Here is an 18,681-nt window from a genome sequence, read left to right as displayed (position 1 = left end):
TTTTGATAATTTAATAACAAAGTGAATCAAGGAAGTTTGAGAGAACAAGCTCTTCTACTTCAAAAGCTAAGTCAAAAGTTCAGACTAAGTTAAACTGTGAATATCTGTATTTTTAATTTGGTCAGAATAGCTTCACAACTTCAAATTCAGGATGCACAGCAGTGATCTAGAAACTCCTTCCTCGTCAGCTCCATTAAGTAAACGTGACAGGTGCTCTTCCATGCCAAAACACAGACGATCAGAATTTTTGCAGCTCCATTACAAAATCCTGCAATTTGTGGTCTTAATTTCACAAATCCAATTTCTGCTCTGAACATGCTAGCCAAAACAGTGGCCCTGACATTTTCATCTCCTTACAGCCCCCACTTGAGCAGCATAAACACACATTCTCAGGCATAGAAAACAGAATTTCAGCATAATTCTGGTAAAAAACTAAATCTATTACAGTATCACTGATAATCCATTTTCACCAAGAAATAGAAATAATGCATAACCCTGAGGTTTGTGTTTGAAGAAAAGATACAGAGAATCTCAACAGAGAAGAAAATACAATATCCAGAGTTATCCTGAGGTTGTGCATTTGGAAATGTTTGTGTAGGATTATCCTCTTCAAATAAAATGTCAATTTAATCAATAGTAAATTGAGCTGAAAACAACACAGAGTTTTGAAAATGTTTCAGGAAGACATCCAATATTTTTGGGACTCAAGCCAACAGAAATGGAAAGAACAGAAGGTAGCGTAGGTGGGGTAAATGGGGCCTAGCTGCTGCCTCATCAAGTGCTTATAACAGTCAAAACCCTACAACAATCCATTAAAAACATATCTGGGGACTCATTTAGTAGCTGGCATCCAGCATGGGCTTCTCTCATGTATCTTTTGTCAAACATTATAATTGCTCTTCACAAGTAGGACTTACCGGTCTTTTCCTGTCTCCTTCTTAAATACTGCATCACAGTAACTCATGCGCTTTTCTGTTGTCACATAGATTTTGGCAGTTGGGTAGCTGTCAACAGTTTTCTTCAGCATGTTGTACACAATGCCATTTCCATCCTTCCTCATATTTCGAAAAGGTCCCCAGATCACGTAAACAGTGTTATTGGTTTCTTTGAAAAAGTACTCGGGATTCTTGAGTAGGAGAGGCACGCTCGTGTGAGAGACCACTCTTACGGTTGTCCTCTTCCCAACATCCTCCTCGTAGCCCTTTGTGGGAGCATTGTTCATCCTCCATATGCAGGAGGACTTGTCTATCTCGGCTCCCACCTTCTGGCCAGCCATCTGTCCCGAGTTTGAAACAACGGCACAGAGATCACAGTCAAGTTGTAGAGGCTGGAAAAAAGAAAACAAAAATATACGGCAAGTCTTTCTCTGTAAAACATGAAGACTGAAAATTCAGTTAAAAGAAAGACACGCACAGTCCAACAAATTCATAGCAATGCTTCTTTTTTTAAAAAAATAACAATCCCCATGTGGTAGAGCTGGTAGAAAACCCTACCACTACAAAGCTCTGCATGCAATCCTTTTTAGTGAAATAGGTGGTAGTTCCAATCTTTTCCTTTGTTCTCCACCTTGCAAAGTCAACTAGAAAAATAATAATTTCTTTTTTTCCTCTAAACATTACTCTTTCCACTAGAAAACAATGAAAGAAAGAAGCAGCAGAAAACAATATTTAAATCAATGTCTTTTTCTCTTTTAACAAGGTGTTGTCAGCAATAGGAAAAAAGTAAAGAAAACGTAATGCGGGAACTTTAACTCTATACTGACTATGTTTATGTGTCTGAATGAATTGTTCCCAAATTTGTGATAGAAGTCAAACAAGAGATGCAACTCTATAAAGCAATCCAGTAGCGTGAAAATCCTGCAGTTGCAAAGGAGATGTAGACAAAGGAATATGGTGTTCTCCCCAGAGAACGGTTATGACCCATGAAAAATGAGAGGCAGAGGGACTGGTGACATGTGAACTAGGAACTTAATCCTGGGCAAACTGAAGTCAAAGACAGTATTTCCTGAGCGCATTCTGGGTACTATTTCTCCAGTGCGAATTGAAAACAGGAACAGTTATCTGTCTAACAGAGATATAGGGACCCATCTGACGTTCCATTTGTCAGAGCAGAAATAGTAAATGCCTTATGGTTCTTTTGTACCAACAGAGTAAAAGGAAACACCCTGTATTTAAGTTGGATTTAAGTTGGAAATCTAAATCAAATGAAATTCAGATCATCAAAAAACCCCACAAAAAGTCCAGGCCACAGATCATCTACAATTTTTTGCATGGTCACAGACTTGATCTTCTGTCATGCTCCCAACTGGGAGCCAGTAACTTCAGTTTAACGTTTGTTAGGAATAATTCCACTCACATTCTTCAGATATTTAGTTTGACAGGATGCTAGGTGCTTTTCTGATCAGACTTGTGGTTATTTCCCTTCAAAATCACACCTCATTTAGTTGATATGGATGAATATCCTGGCTATACTTGAGCACTATAACCTTAGGACATGGTGGCTGACAAAACATCGAATTTCTTTGACAATGGTGCATAATACAAAGACAAAAGATAAACATTTTAAAAGAGCCAAACTATAACAGCTAAAATATCTCATCTTTGGGTGACAAATATTGTACTGAACTAAGACTTCTGCAATAAATCTTGCAATTGCAAAGGTTTGGTTTCTCTATTATGATTGGTGTGATTTCTCTGTGTGATTCATGACTCCTCATTTCATCAGGAGTTAAAGATCCCTGACTGCATGCAAAAGCATCGGCAATGTTTCCTTTACAGAACACCATGTATTTTTTTTATAGCTGTTCCAGTTTTAGAGAGCTGTCCTGTATAGCTCTCTGACAGCAGGGATGAAATCCCAGGAGATGCAGCTGAACACAACAGTCTTTCTGTTTACCGCTTAGTTACAGAAATCCTCTCTAAGATACATTATGAGGACATGGCTGGGTGACCTAAACAAATCCATAAGCATAACTCACATCCTAACATGAAGTGAATTGTTAAAGTCCCAGTAGATTAATTTATAGCTTTCAGGGTGAACTTTCAAACTAACAAATGCTGAATATGAAACTGCTAGATAGAAAAAGCCAATTTGGTCAAGAATCTGGTCCCATTTAAATTTGTCTCAACCTTAGTGCTGGGCTTTTTTTCACAATATTCTTCCTTCTCCATTAAAATGGAGCTGCTCTCTTAAATTTGGAATTGTTTGATTTTCTGACCTTAGTTAGAAATGCATTGCGTATTTTCTATTCACTGAGTGTAACTGTTCTGCTCGAATAAACTGAGTACACTCACTCCTGCAATTGTGTCCCCCGGTTTTCTAGCTCTTTTGTTGTGATTCATTTATCTTGTTCCAATTTATAAAGCGCTTTCATAATATTGAATGCTTGCACTAGGTCAACATATAATCTGCTCTTCTTCAATAGAGGCAGAGGCTTAACCCCTCACAGCCCTATCTCAGAACAAATATTTTTACAATGTAGAGAAATTTCACAAATATGCATAATATGCATATTCCCCAACAGAGATCCCAGAGAGAGTTAGGAGACTGATGGACACCCACGACAGATATTCCACTGACTCCAGCATCATCTGCTGACTTCAGTATCTTTTTGCATCATACCTTCCACAACGTATGATAAAACACACATCAATATTCGTTCGTTGAACCTCCGTATGGAGACAGGCCGGCAGCTTGCGGTGTTGGTTTGTAAGTGTCGCAGACAAAAGGCGCAGTTTCAGTAATCCACATACAACAGCTTTGTCATTTTCCTCCTTTAACATGGCATTCCTATTTGTTATTACAGCCTAGCTCAGGTATGGCTGTACCATCACTTTAAGACTCAAAAGCTGCTCAGATGTAGCTCCTCTGCCAGGTGGCTCCCACAGGAGCTATTCAGGCACAGGGATGTGGGTGCCCAGAGGGGCTGGAATTAGAAAGCATCTGGGTAGTTGTGGCTGCTGCTTCTGCTACTGAACTAGGACACAGCTGACAGCTCCCTTTGACCCTTGAAGAGTTGGAGTGATCTGCTGTTGTCCCCCGTCACCCCATACTCTGAGGTCCTACATTCTTCACTCCCTTTTCCCATATGCAGATTTTTGGCTGCAAGGTTGCCTGTGATAGCCCTAACCTGTATGAGAAATTATCGTTTTTCCATTTAACTTGCTGTATTTTTTGTATTAAGGACAAACAGAAGCAGAGAGATAGTTATCATACACAGAAACTGGAATACGGAGAGATGAAAACTGGGGAATTAGAGAAAATGTGCTGCCTTGGTGATCTGTTTTGCAAGTAACAGTGACTATTTTACAGGTGTCCACATCACAAACACCAGGACAGCAATTAAACACTAACTCATCAGCAGCCTTATCAGAGAAACAAAAAATGGTTCTGGCAGGCAGTCCGGGCTGCCCTCTCATCTGCAGAGAGGGTCCAGCAGCAATGGGATTGATACAGATCGGCAGGACCATACAGAAACCTGCGCTGTTACTGTTTATTCTCTCTGGACCGAGAACGTTAATTAAGGGTTTACCTGAACCTTTCACAAGATCTTAATTCACTTGCATTGTAAATAAACTAGCTAAAGAAAAAAAAACATAGAGAATCATTCATCTTTTCTTCTCTTTTCATGTATTTAGACACATATTTCACCTCTACACACCACGGGAGCTGAGCTGTTATTGCTTCTAGAAAATTATTCATTTTGTCACCGACCAGAAGGACGTAGAAGTCCTCAGCAGAGCAGCTGGGCATGATTCTGACAAATTGTCCCATCGTTTCCCCGAATGATACATTGTAACTGTTGAGGAGCACTTATATTTTAATCAGTAAAGAAAATGAAATGTCTGACCTTTCCATTTCCTGTGCAAGCTTACAGACAATAGAAAAGATAATTAAAACTGTGAATTAGAACTTGCAAAACAGTGCCGTTTCTCTAGCAAAGAGAAATAGCTGTGTAATAAAGGTCACTTATCAAACAGTTCTAGTTATTAAATCTTTGAATTTAGCACTGAAGTGGCTTCACAGAATCAAAGGTCAAATCATTAAATAACAAAACCAGCCAGAATTAGAAAAGGTCACAAGCAAATCTAACTAGAAGTAGGTCACAAAACATGATTCTCTTCCACAGAGGATTTCGATATTTGGGAAACTGGTTACTTTCCAATTTGAAACAACTCCCTCATCATTTCAAATGTCTCCACCAAGAGACTGAAATTCCAGCTACAGAACTGTCCGTATGGGTGGGTTTCCCAGTGGCACAGATCCTGGATCACCAAGTTTCCCAGATGCGGACCTGTAGGTCTGCTGAAGTCCCAGGCAGAGACAATCTCAGGCCAGGCCTCAGCCTCTTGGCCAAAACTTAGCACAAGTCAGCGGAGTCCAACAAAGCAGACAGACCAGTCCCATGCCAAGCTCCTGCCTCAGCAGAGACTGCCAGATTCACCTTCAGTCGGACCAAATCCAGCTCAGGACTTATGCAGATGTAATTTACACTAATGAAAAGCTGAATTTCTCTTGTGACTTCTTAGTGCTATTGGCTGGTTGATGGTGCGCTGGAGAGCTCACTCCAACCACCAACTCTGCCTCACTCTGTGAATCCCACAACTAATCACACAGATAGTTAGGAAATTCAGATTAAACTTTCCCAATTGTTACTTTAACAATATGATTGTAATTTTGTAAATTGGACGCAATGCCCATTCACTACATAATGAGGCAATTATTAGCAGCTCGCCACATATTAATTTGCTCCTTTAATGTTGAAACAAATGAGATCTTTTCTTATAATCATCCTATTTGAGTGAATTCTAACAAAGCTGACTGAACAAAGCTCCAGAGAGACTTACTTTATTTCAATGCCATTTATTCTTCTAGTCTTCTTGGATGTCTTTAGAGTTTTAGAGGATACAACATTTATAATGATGCCAATAGGGAATAGATTTTGCCTTTATTCTTCTTGATGTTCTTTTGAGGTCTTTGAAATGAAAGGTACAAGAGAGGCATTAACCGTCTGGCATTGTTTTTATTGCTTTTCTCTACTTTACAAGCAAAAAATGTATTTTAGTTTTTCCTGTGTTTCAGTGATGATTAACCAAGCTGGTTTTATCTACACTTACTCACTTTCTTCAGACCTCTGACTGGGAGGAAAGACTTGACAGGCTTCTCTAAAACAAAATTCAGCACATTTAAAGAAAAGAAAGATAATACTTGTGTGTTCACCCAGCAAGAGCTATCAATTTAATACAGCGCTCAGAAGCACTGTATATAAATCACATTATATAACTAACATCAAGCAATAAAAATAAAAATTATAAAAACCCACAGGTCTGATTACCCTGAGTTTGTGGTTGTTTCCCCTTCCCTCCTATGGTAGTGCTGTGGGTTTTTTTAATCTTCGGCAGCTGATTTTGGTCCTAGCCCCCGACATCACATCCCAGCAAACATCTCTGTCTTCATAAAATTTAATGTTAAGATTTCATAAAGATTTTAACATTTTGCCATTATTTTGAAATAAGCCCTATGTCAACATGCATCCCATTTCCAAATAAATAGAATATGATCTGCCGCTTCATAAGACTGTTCCTGAGACTGGAGTGCCTGGGATATTTTATTTAGATGACTGTCACTGATATGTACATAACTGCTAGCAGGAAGTTTTTATTTAAATTGAATGAATTGGAAGGAAATGCATAGGAGCCACATAATGGGACTAATCTTGCCGTAAGAGACTGAATAAATAACCATCACTGAAATTCTTTCTATATACGCTGACCCAGTTGTTACAGAACTGCTATTCTTTGATTTGCAGCTCCTTTGCTTGAACAGGTATCTTGTGGACTCCTGGTGTCAGTGGGAAAGAGACAGGAAAGGGAAGAAAGTTCAAACTTTGGGCAGAGGTTGAAACTTGCATGCCAGTCTCCAGCACCATCTAAACTTTTATTTGGCAAGTGTTTTTTTGAAACATTTTAGCTTGCTTTCTCATGGAAAGGAGAAAAAAAACCCCAGAAACCCACACCACAAAGCCGAACCTTCTGAACATGAACCACCGTGCAAAGTGATGCAGTGTCATCTTTCTCACTTTCAAGACAGCTGTAGTTACTCCATGCCAGCTCGTACCTCTTTCAAGATATAGCAGAGCAAATGCTCACCAGAATGTTGTCGATTTTGCTGCTGCCATTGGGAACAATATAGGCAGCTTTGAAAAAAGGCAAGAATCAAATGCATCTCATGATACTGAGAGCTGAAAAATAAATACCTCAAATATATGTGAGAAAACTCTAAGTAGCAATGGAGTCAAGTATATGGCCTGTACAGAAGAAAACAGAAAAACAGGTCTTTCATGTATTTTCCTCTATTATAACAGAAAGCAAAAATTGAAAAGTCACAGATAATACCCCTCTTGATAATCCCATAAAATAAAATTTGATCAAACGAGGTCCTGCTTGATCCAAATGTTTTAACTTTCAATTTCAAAAAAATAATATTTAAATAGGTTTGTAAAGTGGAATTAAAATGCTCCTTCAATTAAACATATGTCTGTATTATGAAAAGGTTAAAGCATGGTAGCTCACATTAACAGAACAGTCCCTTTCATTGTTTCCTTTCTTCCTGATTTTCAGCTGAAACTTCATTGAAACTGACACCTTTTAAATAAGCCTACACTAGTATTTTCTTCTGGAATAATAAACTATTGAAAGATTCCCCATAGCTCTATTGGTAGAAAAAAAGACTCAAAAAGAGAAAGGTGGCAGAGAGCAACTAAAGAACAGGAGAAGTTGTTCTGTGTCTATACAGAGGGTTAATGAAGGAAGGAAGCTGCCAGATTCAGTGTTGCAAGTACACCAGAAAGAGCCAGCAGAGGCAGAGCACTGGAAGACTGATGGTCAACAGCCCTGCGGGACGTTGAGCACCAAGACAGTGGCAGGTGAAGAAAGTTTTGCTCTAAGGCATTGCCTGAAGGATGTGTGAGGACCTGTCTTGCATGTGCACAGTCGGTCAGTTGAAGTCACGTTTTAGTTTGCATCTCAGGTGGTTGATAAATTCTCCTCTCCCAATGTATGATGGCAGAAGGGATGTGCCCCTATTAACATGAATGAATAGGTCACAAAAGGGGAAGGAAATAAATGGAAGCTGGATATCAAAGGAGAAGAGAGGACAGGAAAAAATTCAGAGAAGAACTGAAGCAGGCTATGAAAAGGTAGAATATAGTTTAGTGTTTAAAAGAGACACATGTAAGGGGAAAGAGATTTTGACAAAAAGTAAAATATTGATATATATAGCCAGTAAGATAAACCATGATGTTTGGGGATGAAATCTAGCAAAAGAGAAGAACCAAAACACTGAAGATATTTGTTAAGGTATAAACTAACCATTGTGAAGAAAGCTTTATCAAACATGTCAATCAAATAACTCAGCATTAGGCAGAGAGAATAGCTTTTTTCCTTTGAACTCCAACTGCCCAAGCAGAAAACAGATGGAAACAGATACATTCACTCCAGCACATAGTACTACAGCTTGTAGGTAACCAGAAACCCCGACATCTGTAGACATACAGATGTCTACAGTTCCAGATCCACCCAATTAACACCTCTGAATTGGGGGTGGGGGGGTGGGGGGGTGGGGGGGTGGGGAGTGGGGAAGAAAAGCAAAATCTTCTTTGGCATATAAAATATCAAGATAAAAATACAAATATGCCCAAGCACATACGTGGAAATATTCATGTCAAACATAGTTGAGGATTGAATGCCTAACTGTTATGGGACGGAGCCGAACTCCATCATGCATACCCTATACAGCAAATTCACAAGGTAGGCACTGAAATAACATTCACTCTGAAAAACAGTCTATGAAAAAAATATTTTCCCAGTTGCTCAAAAAGGAAAACCAAACAAAATACATTAGTTCTAGAGTACCCCTAACTTCATCCCAGTGGTTTAGCTGATGACCATAAATAACCAGAATGTTTGTGACACTCCATCTATCACTCATTTGCAAACATACAGCCTGTGAAATATCGTAGCTTTGTAATAGTTCAAAAGCCGGGAATTCTTCCAACTAAATGCTGTTTGCTGAATGCTGAATCCAGTAAGTCATTTATCTTCACATCCGCCACATTGCTCACTTGCCCTTGTTAGCATGCGATGACTCTTGAATTTTGTACACAAAAGTTACTGGAGAAACACAATTTAAACCAGACACTGTCTGTCCAAGTTCATAGACAAGTCTAAACACAACACAATCAGCTGATCTTAACTAAGGCACACCTTTTGTCACACTATTGCAAAACTGTATTTGCAACAGTATGTTACCAGCAAAAAACATCATCACTTGATCCAGTAAGTTATTGATATCATAATATTTAGGTTTACTTTATCTTCTGCAATTCTCTGTTTATATTGCATTTCTTTTCTGGTTTTTGTATGTAGCAATAAGGCAGATAAAATTTATTTCTTCTCTATACAGGCATATTCGCTTGGCAAACAATACAAAACACAAGGTAAAATGTCACTTACAACTCAAGGAGACGTAAAAGGGGGGAACATACTGTTAGCAGGTGGACTGAATAGTGAATGAATCACAGTACGAAAGGACAAAAACAATTTCTTTCATCCAATACCACAGAGCACAGGTAACATATAACATAAAATCCTTCCTTACAGAGTGGACTCCAGAATGATGTCCTTCAAAGCAACCAAGGCCAAAAGGACTCTCTCCACAAAAGCTGGTTTTCCTTTGCAAATAATAATAAGAATCTGTGCAAAAAAAAATTAATGAGGAGAATTCTCTATGAAGTTGCCTACTGTAAGATTATTTCTAAGGAATTGTCACATATGCAAAACATTGGTTACTCTGTAACTGCTGACTTTAATTTGTATTTATTATAAATACCCACAGATGGCGGTAAAGTATATAATGTTCCAAGTTTGCTTTCTCTAATAACCTCCTATTATCAGCACTCACCATTAATCATGGGCCATTATCTAGGAACTTACTTGGCTGAATCACAGATGCAGGAATGCCTGTTAGGCCTCCAATCTAAATACATTTGAAAAAAATTACACTTACAAATAAATTATGGGACTTCTAACATGAAGTTCACATCTTATTTCAGGTCAATTTATTTGGGATCTGATATGGGGAGATTATATTGAGGAAAGCAGCAAAAACTGTCAGGAAAACTACCTTGTATTCCCTTTCCCCTTCTCTCCACCCCGCCACCCCCCCCCCCCAAATCCACCTAACAAGCTGGAAGTCTAACCTCTAATTTATTTCAGTTCCATGCTGTCTAGACCTATTATTTAATTTTGTCTCTCTTGGTGGTCTTTCTATCAAATTATTTGTATGCATGGAAGGAAAGTGATAAGCTAAAATGCTAATTATCCATTTTTCTGAAATAAAAAAAAAAAAAATCATCCATGCCAGGAATAACAATAAGTTTTATTACAATAGCATTAACACCAGTAGCATTTTTCGTTTGACAAAATAAGCCTTAAGAAGCTTTCCAAGTCCAGTGTTTTTAATTGCAGGATGCCTTATCTAAAAGAGAATACATACTTGCTTCTGGCCACATTCATTTCTTTTCCCCTCATTGGTATTTTGGGAATATTTGCTGTACCACTTTATGACTGTCAGCTTTACAAATGTTTAAAATCTTCTGTAAAAATATCATTTCAGGTTCAAACATCACTTACAAGGTCCTCGTCCAAAAATTAAATTGTTTTAAATATCTTTTATTTTAAGACATTTAAATGATGTCAGTTGCAGAAAGATATGAGGTTAAATCACCATTTTTCAGATATCTGAACTTTCAAACACTATGGTACTGGGCACTAGGACAGAAATTTAAACTGGATTGGAGAGTTCTGCTTAAATATTTAGGAAGATTTATTTTAAGGTCTTTTAAGTCATTAGTGGAAGCTGGTGAAGCATAGCTGCATATTTAAAAACTCTGAAGCTAAAGGTCTGTTTCAAATGAAAAAATCATTTTACATATACTCTCTTCTGATTGCTTTGACATCGTTGCCTCAGTGCGTACGTCCACTAACTAAATTTTCATCAGTGCAGATTTCACTGCAGGCACTAGTTTGTATCATGGACCAACATTACCTGCGATAACTTTGTAAGCACCCTCCAGTGGGAACTACTGGGTTAAATGATTTGTAAATAACTCACAGATCATTCTGTATCGGTTCTCCTTCTTCATGGAGCTTGATGGTGTAGTTTCTGCTACTACCACATCCCACACCAGCCCAATTTCCCCCTCACTTAAAAGCCTTTGCTAAAGAAAAGCCTCTGAGCAGAGTGGCCTCTGCCAAATCTTACTGAAGTCAACAGGGTCTTGTGCAGGTCAGCGCATCATCACTACGGAGCTCAGAACAAGGCCTGAGGAGGTGCCGAGTAACACACACACACAAATGAGGTGATAAGTTATGAGGTGAAGCATGCTAGAAGCAACTGCAAAACAAAATCTTATTAAAAAATGAAAATAATAAACCCTATCAATCTTTTCTCCACTATATAGTCTCGCCTGACAATGATATAGTTGCAAGATATAAAGAATACTGCCTCTAAAATGGGTAGTTATAATCATATAGCTTTTCTACCTATAATTTAAATTTTTAAGAGAGAAATTAATTTTTAGTTCTTCACACATCTTGAGGAGAAAAATGCCACTATAATGTACCTATACGTTGACTTTCTAGGAAAATCTATGGCATATTCATAGCCTCCATTACAGTCAAAAGCAAAACTGTCACTGACATCACTGAGGCCATGGCTTCACTTAATTTCCGAAATTTGGATTCTCACTTCATAGACGGAAGAGTTTTCTGTCTGTAAACAGACTCAGCTCAGCAGCAAGAAAAACAGCAAGGAATCTTCTCGTGCGATGTGTCCGGCTTGGGGTGAGAATCTGCGCAGGGCTGTGCTCAAGAAGACATACTCTGCTCTGGAGAATAAATTTAGACATGGGACCGTAAAATGAGATAGCTCAGAAAAAAAATGTTCCATGCAATTACAAAGCTCATGGTGCTGCCTCTCTGCCTGGGCAGCAGCAGAGGCCTCTTGGCTATGATTCTGCTTCAACGTGTGAAAAGGATGGAGGGTATTTTCTTGATGTAAGCTATCCACTCAAAAAGCCAGGTGACAGTCCTCCTCCTTTGTATGTGAGCATGCATACAGATGTTCTGTGCTATAGGGACTACTGAAACTATTTGCCCCCGAGTCTATTCCTGGGATGAAGACCCAGGAGGCCACATTAGCTTCCTGCTCTTGCTGGCATCAAATGGGTTAAGCCAGATTCTACATTTCAACCCTGCCTGTGAGAGCACAGGGTTTGTGTAGGCTTGTGGGTTTTGTTTGGATTTTTTTTGTTTGGTTTGGGTTTTTTTGTTTTTGGTTTTTTTTTTTTTTAAAAACCTGTTGACTTTAATGAAGCTTGTGATTCCTTATGTTTCCAAGGACTGTAATGACAGCAGGATCTTTATTGTTTGACAGCTTGAAAAGCAGTCTTAAAGGTCAACATTGAAGCTCATCAGCTGCTCTGTAACTCCAACTGATACAGCAATGACTACCATGGTTCTGAGGAAACAGCTTCTTTGGGACAGCAATAAGGAGGGAAACTTGGTGCCTCCGACAGCATCCACCTGCTGACTGCTTTGGCTTGCTGGCACTATGAATATGGTAAAAAACATGTCAACTGATGACCTAGCAAGGCAAGAGATAACGGAAGACTGACAACTGCCTTCTACAGCAAACAGGCTGCGCCTCTCCTTTCCTCCTCCCAGAACAATTTTGCTCCAAGCCACAGGCACTGTTGCACCTCTAGCTCCCAACAGCTCACAACCACACAGTAGGAACTAGAGAGGCTAGGTTCCACCTCACTGCCACAAAGAAGGTCTGAGAGACTATAGTATGCAGCTAAGTTTAAAAAAAAAAAAATCCACTGAAATCTTCAACTAATTATAAAATAATCATCCAAAAGAAATGCCCACCCATGTTACAGCTGAAGTTGAGGGAAAAGTCCAGAGGACAGCAATGAACCTTGGCTTGCATAGAAATAGCATTTCTTCATTTCAATGAACAGTGTATACTGGAAAACTTCTCTACAGTCACGTTAGTTCTATGCTCTCTTGTCTGCTAGTGACTTCAAAAAAAGCATATATATATATTAACAAAACTGAAAGCAGCAAGAGAGGTATATATGTATATATAGTTTAGATGATGTATTAATTTCATTATAAGAAAATATTTACAAAGCAAATGTGAAAGCTTTGGCATCTCCTCTCTCTGAGTCATACTACTGCAGAATTACAGATGCAGTATGAAGACAAATGTGTGTGCATGCATGTCAGCTACCCCATCGAAAATGGCCTCAGACATGCAGAGTGGTTTTTGGCTAAAAAGGATCAAGGGAGATGAGCTGAGGAAAGAATACTGATGGGCTACATATATCCCATAAAAAAAGATCCCTTTTTTTAGGGAGTGCACCTTTGTACCAGAGGGCAATTAAGCTTTGGAACAGGTGCACAGAAGATTCTGGAGTCTCCCTCCCTAGAGATTTCCAAAGCTTGACAAGGCACAGACCTGACCTAACCTCGATGTTAGTCCTAAATGATGTTGGACAAGATGGCCTCCAGAGGTTCCTTCCAACCTATTTTTTCCAATAATTCTATAATTTTATCACTTTAAGAGCCAAAGAGAAGCTGGATGAATTTTAATGAAAAAGATGACACACATTTTTAGTTGCGAGGATTATTCATCACTGGGAAAAACCCCCCAAAACCAAATCAAAACAAAAATACAACAAAAGATTGAAAGTTGAATAATTAGTGAAAAATTACTCTCTTTTTCATTCTCTGTTCTTGGTTTTTTCTACTGCCTGTCACACACAATCACATAGAAAATACAGCGGGAGAGAGAAACATTCTTAAGATGAAAATGGGATGATCAGATTTCATCTGCATGTCATATCACAATCCTGCACAGAACCTACACTGACTAAATCTTATTCCTGATAAAACATTATTAGGCACAGTTACAAGACTGGAATCCAGATTGACCTAAGATCATAACCACAAGTGCACTCCAGCCAGTGTAGCACAGGGTACGGGCAGGCAACAAAGTACAATTTCGTTCCTGGCATATGTGAGCTACCTCCACAACTGCTAAACTGGCTGTTGCAAACAGTTTATGTTCATTACTTCATAGGATATTTGTAGAGACTGTAAATTTTAGTTGAGTCCTCCTCATAGGTCTTTTTTCTAAGGCCTGTTAGCAATGAACACAAGGTGATATGTATCACATCACACCCAGAGAACGATGCTGTTGAGTTCCTGTTACTACTTCTAGTTCTACTAACGGTGGTGCCTCCACCAGTACTGGAATGTGGCCAAGATGCAGAAGTGGTAGTTCTAATGGAATCTGGGGTTAGGAGCAGGGTAAAAAGAAAGAAAAAACCCCACTGATCCAGAATGAATAAATCTTTTCCAAAACAGAAGATTGCTGTCACGTGCTAGGGACTACTGAGCAGTAAGCTGCAGCTTCACAGCCAGAGGGCTGTGGAGATTGTAAAGTCCAGGCTGGGCCAGAGGTGAGGAGGAGAACACGTATGTTGCAAGAAATCAAATACACATTGTATTCCACAAAAATGGGGAAAACTCCCATACAATCAGACCTGCAAAGCTCCAACTATAATACAGCAGAATTATAGTGGCTACAAAATGTAGGATGGTGAAAATCAATTCTGAAAAAGTATATCACAAGTAAATACTGTACTTATTCCCTCCCCTTGAAATAACCCCACTGTAGCAGTGAAACCATTGCTAGTTCTGTGACAAGTTCCTTGCAAAAATCCTGCAGACCCTGTTTTTTAAGAGAGCAATAATGAAAAAATAAAGTCCTGTGGTGCTTTTCCTCTATCAGGCCTGTTTATGAATTCATAGCACAGCATGAAGGTTATTAAAATCCCATATGTGAGAACCACACACAGCACAAGGAGATATGAATTGGCATTCCACAGAGATAATGCTATCTAATGGGCAAAACAAGTAGCATGGTTTCATTCTTATTCAGAGTACATTTGGAAAGGGCAAAGCATCTGGCTGCTGCTCGTGGATAGCTGACCAGACACAAACCATTTCTTCCTCTTACCTGTTGATTAAGAAGTTAAATGTAAAGAGCATGGCTGTTATCTTGCTGGGCCTTGGTATTCCCGCGACATCGTTTTACCCACAAACCGTTTGACGTCGGGTGGATTAAATGCTATTTGGGCAACCCAGATACAGTAACTATTAAGTACATCGCTGTTTACTTCCATATACACGCATTTCAAATCAAAATGTAATTAACTTTGGAGATAACCAACACACCTCATGAATTAATTCCAGAGTCCTACCTATCCAATAATTTACATATTTTTCACAATTATTCATTTATTTCCCATTTTATTGTTGAAACAAAACAGTTAATGCTGTGCTTTATTTTGCTGCCAAAAATGTTTTGATCCGGAGTAGCACAAAGCTATTTTGAACATTATCATCAGCTGGAAAAACTTCAAGAAAAAAACCCAACTGTTTTGGAAAAAAGGTTTATGAAAAAACCAAACTAACAAAGCACAGGCATGCACAAAAAGTTTCCCCAGTATTCAAATACTCTGAAAGTTCTGTTAAAGAGAAAGCAATTCCCCAATCCATGATTCTAAAACCCTTGACAAGAGTCAAATTTAATGTCTAAAACATGCTGTACTTAAGGACAATGATCAAAGGTTTGCAAGGCTGTTCCCTGTCTTGCATGCATGATCAATCAGCCATCACAGTGAGACCACAGGTGTCTGATGGCAGTCACCAGTAGTGGCAGAGATGGAAAGCAATCCAAAATAGGAAAGGCAGGATCTGCTATGAAGCAACATGAGACAAAACCATCTCCTGGCAGGATTAAAATCCACGTGCTTGCTTGGTACTCTGCTATATTGCTGAGGAAAGGTTTCCTTCTTATCCATATCTTCATGATCACACACTGCTGCTCAGTGTCCCTCACTTGAAAAATTAAGAAGTTTGTGTTCAGATCTGAACTTTCTCTAATTTCAGGAGCGTTCAGACTCAAGATTCTAATTTATACCAAATTATACATTCTTTCAGCTGCACCTTCCAACCTTGTCACTATGTGATAGGCTCCATCACAATATTACACCATCTGTTTCAGCTGTTGGATACTACTTACATGCTACAATCAACATCACTGTCAGAAATTATAATCTATATCAATATTTTACAGAGGCAAAGGAGGGAAGATGGTGAAAAGAAATTAAGTTTCATAACTAAAATGAAAAATCCTTTCCCTCTAATGACTCCTGCCTTCTAAACTATCTTTCTTTATGCATGAGACAATTTGACTTGGGATTTGCTACCTGACTAGGATTAGCTACATACTTTGGAACAGGAGCCCCACAATGAGAAATACATAAAACATAACAATTTTCTGTAGCATGCCATTCCAAATAGAGACGGTTATCCTTCCTATCACCCTCACAACTAAAGCTGCAGTCAGGTATTTAATACTATTCCACAAACAAGAGCTCTTTGGCTTGTATTCAGCACGCAAACACAAGACTGCTGGCTAAAAATTTCAGGGTCTTAGTTACCAGCCAATTCTTTCTGGGTTTGGTGTTGTTTTTCTCAAAGAACAGGGAATAACAGATGTCAGGCAAGAGCTGGATAACATTTTGGTTTGCCCTGTGTGCCAAGATGAGCTTTGTAGATGCCTCTGTGATCTCATAAGCATTGCTTCATCATCTCGCAAATGTTGATATATCTATTGCCAAATCTGAAAAGAAGTTCAGGTGATCTTTAGGTGACAAATCCAAAATTGCAAATCCTTACCATCCTCACTACTTAACACACATTCAGCCTTAGACTTACAAGGTGTCTTCCTTTTTTAGACTGAAACATTTCTTCAGTAGCTGAAGTTCCACATGACGCCCAGACTAGGATCTTCCTGTGGCACCAATCTGAAACCTCCATCCCACTGACATCCAGGAACAAGACTGTGTTGTAAAAAAATTGAATCCAGCAGATGAGATCAGAGAAGGGCTGTCAGAGATCCGTTTGGATCTTATTTCTGCTTTCCTGCCACCAAGTAAAAACTGACCATTTGCCTTTAGTTTTTATTTCCTACCGCATTACCAGCCAACTTGCAGGATAAAATTCCCTGTGATGTTGAGACATTTCGTTTTCTTCAGATTCTTTAGAATTCTGACATGAAAAATCTTATGATTGTGGCGAATATTTATTTTTAAGTCATCAGTTTGTTTTAAATGTCTTCTGTTACTACTTTCTTTAGAGGGTTGGGGCTTTTGGGGCTTTACTGGTAGAATAGACTATAACTGTTCTGAGCCTCTGATGTGGATACTGATTCCTATTTACAGCACTGTCTGAACAGTAGCAGCTGACATATGCGAACACAGGAGACTTGCTGATATCGGAGTTCAGGAACACAGTTCCAAGTCTTACAGAATCATTCAAGATGCAAAGTGGACTCCTTGCCAAATCACCTGATGAATGAGACATTAGTTTGACCCTGGTGTCAAGGGAGAACATGTTGATATTTGTAAATACATCAACCTGAATTTAAGTCTTGTTACATTTTTAACGTGGACACCGGAACTTCACTGCTCAACACGAAACTTATGCACATTTGCACCTTTAGGATATGATATGCTTCTTTATTTCATTATTTTTACTATTCCCACCTTATTACAGACTGTGTGTTTTTCTTACCATGAAGTATTCTGTGGTTTCTCCAGTGGCAGCTCACTGGCTATGGTACAGGGGAATCCAGAGCCCAAATGCTGCGACTTTGTATTCTTACAAAGAAGTCAGGAACACAGAGCTAAATCTTCAGCTACCTTGAAGGGAGAAGCAAAGAGGGGAAGCCAACTACTAATCCTGGCTGCAGCTAAAGAATGGCCCCAGCTTCATCTGGAAATCAGAACAGCTCAACAGAAGCTTAATTTCTGAAGATTTCTGGTAGGGAAACCAATTAATGAGGGCTGTATGGAGTGCTTGGCCTAGGAATATATGTGCAATGCATTTATTCCACAGGGATGCCAAAATTTTATCGCCTGAACATGAAGTGAGAAGGCTGGTTAATAGTAAGTAATTTTTTTCCAGATTCATGAAGGAATGATTTGTGGTTTTGAAAAGGCACGGCTACAGTGTAATTGCATTGTACAATGACAGTCCCTGCACCTTGGAGGAGGTAGGAGATTAGGTCACCTTCTAGAACAGCGTAAACAATCCTTTTTAAAGAAGTAGATGAAGGAACATGTTCTTCAGGGTTGGGGAGATTTTTTTATATGCAGTTACCTTCAGGTTTAAGTTCAGCTCTGAGGATACTCTGTCTCTATACAATACTTTTGAGAGATCCCAGAGCAAGTCACGTTAGTTTAAGGTTCTGATGCTGCAAAATACTTAAGGTCAGCTGTTCTTTTTCTTGTACTATTGGATTATTTTTGCTTCAATAACAAGCTCACAGAGTTTTGTTCTATGCTGAAAATAAGAGCCCACCCTTGCATCTTTCTCACTGCCACTACCATTACAAAACATGAGAAAAATAACTCTATTTTACTTTTACCTTAGCTCCTCAAACGAAGCCTTACTGCATCTCTATAAAATTAGAAGAAAA

The 18,681-nt window shown here is 38.9% G+C and overlaps 1 protein-coding gene across 6 annotated transcripts in view; it reads right to left on the bottom strand.

Moving 5' to 3' along the window:
• ST6GALNAC3 (ST6 N-acetylgalactosaminide alpha-2,6-sialyltransferase 3) overlaps positions 1-18,681 on the bottom strand; it is a 225,979-nt gene that overhangs the window by 78,259 nt on the left and 129,039 nt on the right. For all 6 annotated transcript variants that reach the window (XR_012836519.1, XM_075759745.1, XM_075759746.1 and 3 more), the window contains exon 3: positions 918-1,327. Coding sequence is in view for 5 of the 6 variants with exons in the window: in XM_075759745.1 (XP_075615860.1) it covers positions 918-1,327 (410 nt within the window). In the remaining variant the exon portion in view is untranslated. The remainder of the gene's footprint in view (positions 1-917; positions 1,328-18,681) is intronic.

This window comes from Balearica regulorum, chromosome 8 (genome assembly GCF_011004875.1).
Source record: "Balearica regulorum gibbericeps isolate bBalReg1 chromosome 8, bBalReg1.pri, whole genome shotgun sequence".
Classification (NCBI taxonomy): domain Eukaryota; kingdom Metazoa; phylum Chordata; class Aves; order Gruiformes; family Gruidae; genus Balearica; species Balearica regulorum.
Note: the sequence above shows the minus strand (reverse complement) of the source record. Positions and strands in the feature narration are given on the sequence as shown.